The 3,415-nt window shown below is 45.7% G+C and overlaps 1 protein-coding gene across 1 annotated transcript; it reads right to left on the minus strand.

The window, feature by feature from the left end:
• Nucleotides 1-313: 313 nt before the first annotated feature.
• Nucleotides 314-2,635, minus strand: POMGNT2 (protein O-linked mannose N-acetylglucosaminyltransferase 2 (beta 1,4-); the record flags this gene model as incomplete). Its single annotated transcript, XM_082014702.1, has 1 exon — nt 314-2,635. The coding sequence occupies exon 1, from the start codon at nt 2,048-2,050 to the stop codon at nt 314-316; it is 1,737 nt and encodes a 578-aa protein (XP_081870828.1). The 5' UTR covers nt 2,051-2,635.
• Nucleotides 2,636-3,415: the final 780 nt, after the last annotated feature.

Consider the following 3,415-nt stretch of genomic DNA (forward strand, 5'->3'; position numbering starts at 1 on the left):
ACAATAGAAACGAATTTAAATCACGACCAAGGTACACACAATTTCCTTCCATTTTGTTTTCAATTACATGTATTCAGCATGTAATTTAACCTTTGGAAGTTACTCTGAAGAACACAGAGGTGTTTTTCTTTTTTTTTAAACACTCACTAGAAATAAATACCATTTAAAGAATACACATGAAGTGCAATAAGATGGACACTTAGGCACTGGTACAGTCTAGTCCTCTTCGGCTCTCTATAAACTACAAGACAAGAAGTTTTAAACCACAGATGGAGTGGAGAGCAGGGCAGAGCTGTACAGGTAGCGCAACAGCTTATGTACTACACAAGAGCACATCCGCAAAAGGTCCCAGGAGATTTTTGTTGAAGATGCAGCGTATCCACACCAGGTATATTGTGAAGGGCTTAATGTTTTCTGAGAAGGTGTGATTCTGATGGGACAATATATAAGGCATGTAAGTGTTTTCCCCTTGCTCTTGTATCCACACTTCATATTTCACTTCTCTGACCTTGAGGTACTTCAGGTTCCAGGGGATCTGCCAGGACACGGCAAGTTTAGCTTCACTCGTGCCCTGGACAGAGGCTTGACACTTGGCATCCCTCACTTTGCCAGGGTAGAGGCTACCAGGCCACTTCTGCTTCTTGGGTCCGGGCTTAGACTTCACAGTCTGCCTGATGACATGGATGAGAGAAGGGATGTTCACCTTTGTGTCCTGGTAGGCACGGAACAGCCACTCGGGGTTGCGGCAGCAGAGGTGCCGCGGTACCTCTGTGCTTTTAATGATGCGCTCCTGCTCAGCTTTGTCCAAATGAGCAATCCCGCCTTGATCCCAAGGTCTGTCCGGGTAGGTAACGGTGTCTTCCCTGTCAGTGTTCTGCCAGGCAATGTACTGCAGGTCCATGCCAGGAAGGGTTGCCAGGGTTTTGTAAGGGGTATAGTGTTCTGGGTTGATAGCATAAGGAAAGAGCTCCACCACCGTGGCACCTCTTGGCAGGAAGAGAGACATAACTAATTGGGCGCCATGCATGCTGACCAGCATGGACGCATTGCTGATCAACCGGACGATGTCAGAAAATGAATGCTCCTCCAGAGAGACTGTAATGGTTTTCATCTGAAACTCCTGAGCGAGAGCCAGGATTAGTTCTGCCTCATTTAGGATAAGTCTGTTGATTGTTCGACTGAACACTACGACGTACTCTTCACTGGAGCTTTCCTCCAAGCTGACATTCAGCTTCTGCATCATGAATTTAGTGAACTGCCTGATCTCATTACCAGAAACCAAGATGTTAGCCTTCGGCCCTTGTGGTTGGACAAATCCGTACTGGTACCAGGTGGTGATTTTGGACAGTCCCACATATGATTTGGTAAAGCAGAGGAGCCTGCCCAGGGTTTTAAGCTGCTCCCTGAGGAGCGGCTGCTTGTTACTCAGTAACTTGTAGAGGTCAAAGTGAACACCTTCACTCCACCCTTCCATGAAGAAGAGCCGTGCCTCCAGATCTAAATCGGAGAACTGCTGCATGGTGTAATAAATGGGGAGGAGGTCATCATGAAAGACATGCATCAGGTTGTCTGGGTTGAACCTGTTAGCGATCAGCGCCACATCAGGCACGAAGACCGGCTTTGGCATAAATTTCAGCGCAGCAGCTGGCAGCTCCACAAAGTTGAAGTACTGGGTATTGTGATCTTCCACCGACGAGAGGTCGAGTAGAGCTGGCTGGAACCTCCGTGAACCCAGGTTGGGCAGCATGACCGAGGAGTTGCTGTGAAAGTAGACAAACTCCTCAGCCTCGGTAGAGTAGCAGAGGGACTCAAAGCGGCAGATGCGGTCGGTGTGCATCCTGCCGGTGCACACCATCCTGGTACCGTCCTCCACCAGTGCCTGGAGAGCTGCATGGTAGTCAATCTGAACCTGAGAGAGTTCCTGAGACTGACGCGTGAGGACCAACTCCTCTTCGACCATGAAAACATGCTCTCGCAGTTTGATGTATTTCCACAGCACAGCAGCAAGGACAGACACAAGCAGGGCATTAAACACAGCTGCTATGTTCATTCTGTAGTTAGATCCTAGCAAGATGACAGGTGGGGAATGCAACAGAGAAGGAACACATCATTAACACTCCTTGACATGGTGAGGGCGAAGACCTGTGGAAAATGAAACAAGAAAGGAACCATTTAAACATCAGGTTTACAGCTCTGCCATAAATCACATTTTATGGACTATTCAAGAGAGTTTAGGCTTTTTTCGGCAATTTTTCCCCCTCGAGGAAATGAGGGAAAAGTTGGGGTTTTTTTACCCAAAACTGTAAAAAAAAAAAAAAAAAAAAAAAAAAAAAGGCAAACAGAACTGGGAGCTACTCTACAGGAAGGTTTCCTCTCTCATTTTCATTTCTACTCTTTTGCAGAAGAAAAAGTAAAGGTGTTTGAGGACGAGCTCTACGAAGCTTTGTCAGAAAAAACAGTAGGTTCCCCAGGACTTTGGCTCACTCCGCTTTTTGCAGATCACTCCAACAGTGAGAGGAAAGACAGCGCTGCAGTCACTGGGCCACTCAGCTTCTTCTCTTGATCTGCCATAGGCCTTTCACATGGCTGCAAGTACCCAACTCTGCCTCTCACCTTTACTCTGCAGATAATAATAGTATAAGGAGTATTGCCAAGCATAGATTTTGCTACACTCCATTCCAATATGAAACGTGAACTGGTGAACATAACATTCAATTTAATTTTATTGGGGGTAGGGGGAGGACTTGCAGGTCTACAGACTGCCCTGTGGGAGACTCCCAAGTCACTCAGTCGTTTCTTTGGCTGCAATCAGGGATCAAAGGATTCCAAAAGAAATACTGGCATGGGAGAGAGGAGAGCTCTGCTCTTTATGCAAGAAACCAATGCTTCATTAAAGCAATCAAACCTTCATTTACTGAGAGTCTGACTTGCACCAGCACAGCCAACCCTTACACAAATGGGAAGGTAATACATTTGAAGTGTTTCCAGTGTTGGTGTTTTCCCATCTCAACCTGAGAATCTCTTCTGTGGTGCTCCAAGGCCTCCCTGTTCCTTTTTCTGTTATGGGAGAGATCCTGCCACTGTTTTCTTTCTATGTAGAAACACTACTAGCTTATATCAGAGTATTGATTGTATTTTCAACTGTGAACTTCAATTGAGATATTGATTTACCTACAGTATTTATGGGCTCCCAATTTTCATTATGCATCAAGGTTCACTGCTAGTCAGGCTGTAAATAATTGCAGCCATGAACTTTAGGATGGGAAATTTCTGATTGGTATATACCTGATTAGACTGTTTCTAACTGCAGCTTTTAAAGGTAGCAATTTAAACTCCCTTTTATACAAGTTTGCAGGGAGAGACAAAAAGCAATGTCTCAAGCACATGCTCTGACATCCCAAGCAACAGTCCCTTA

Source organism: Phaethon aethereus (genome assembly GCF_964289735.1).
Source record: "Phaethon aethereus genome assembly, chromosome: 2".
Classification (NCBI taxonomy): domain Eukaryota; kingdom Metazoa; phylum Chordata; class Aves; order Phaethontiformes; family Phaethontidae; genus Phaethon; species Phaethon aethereus.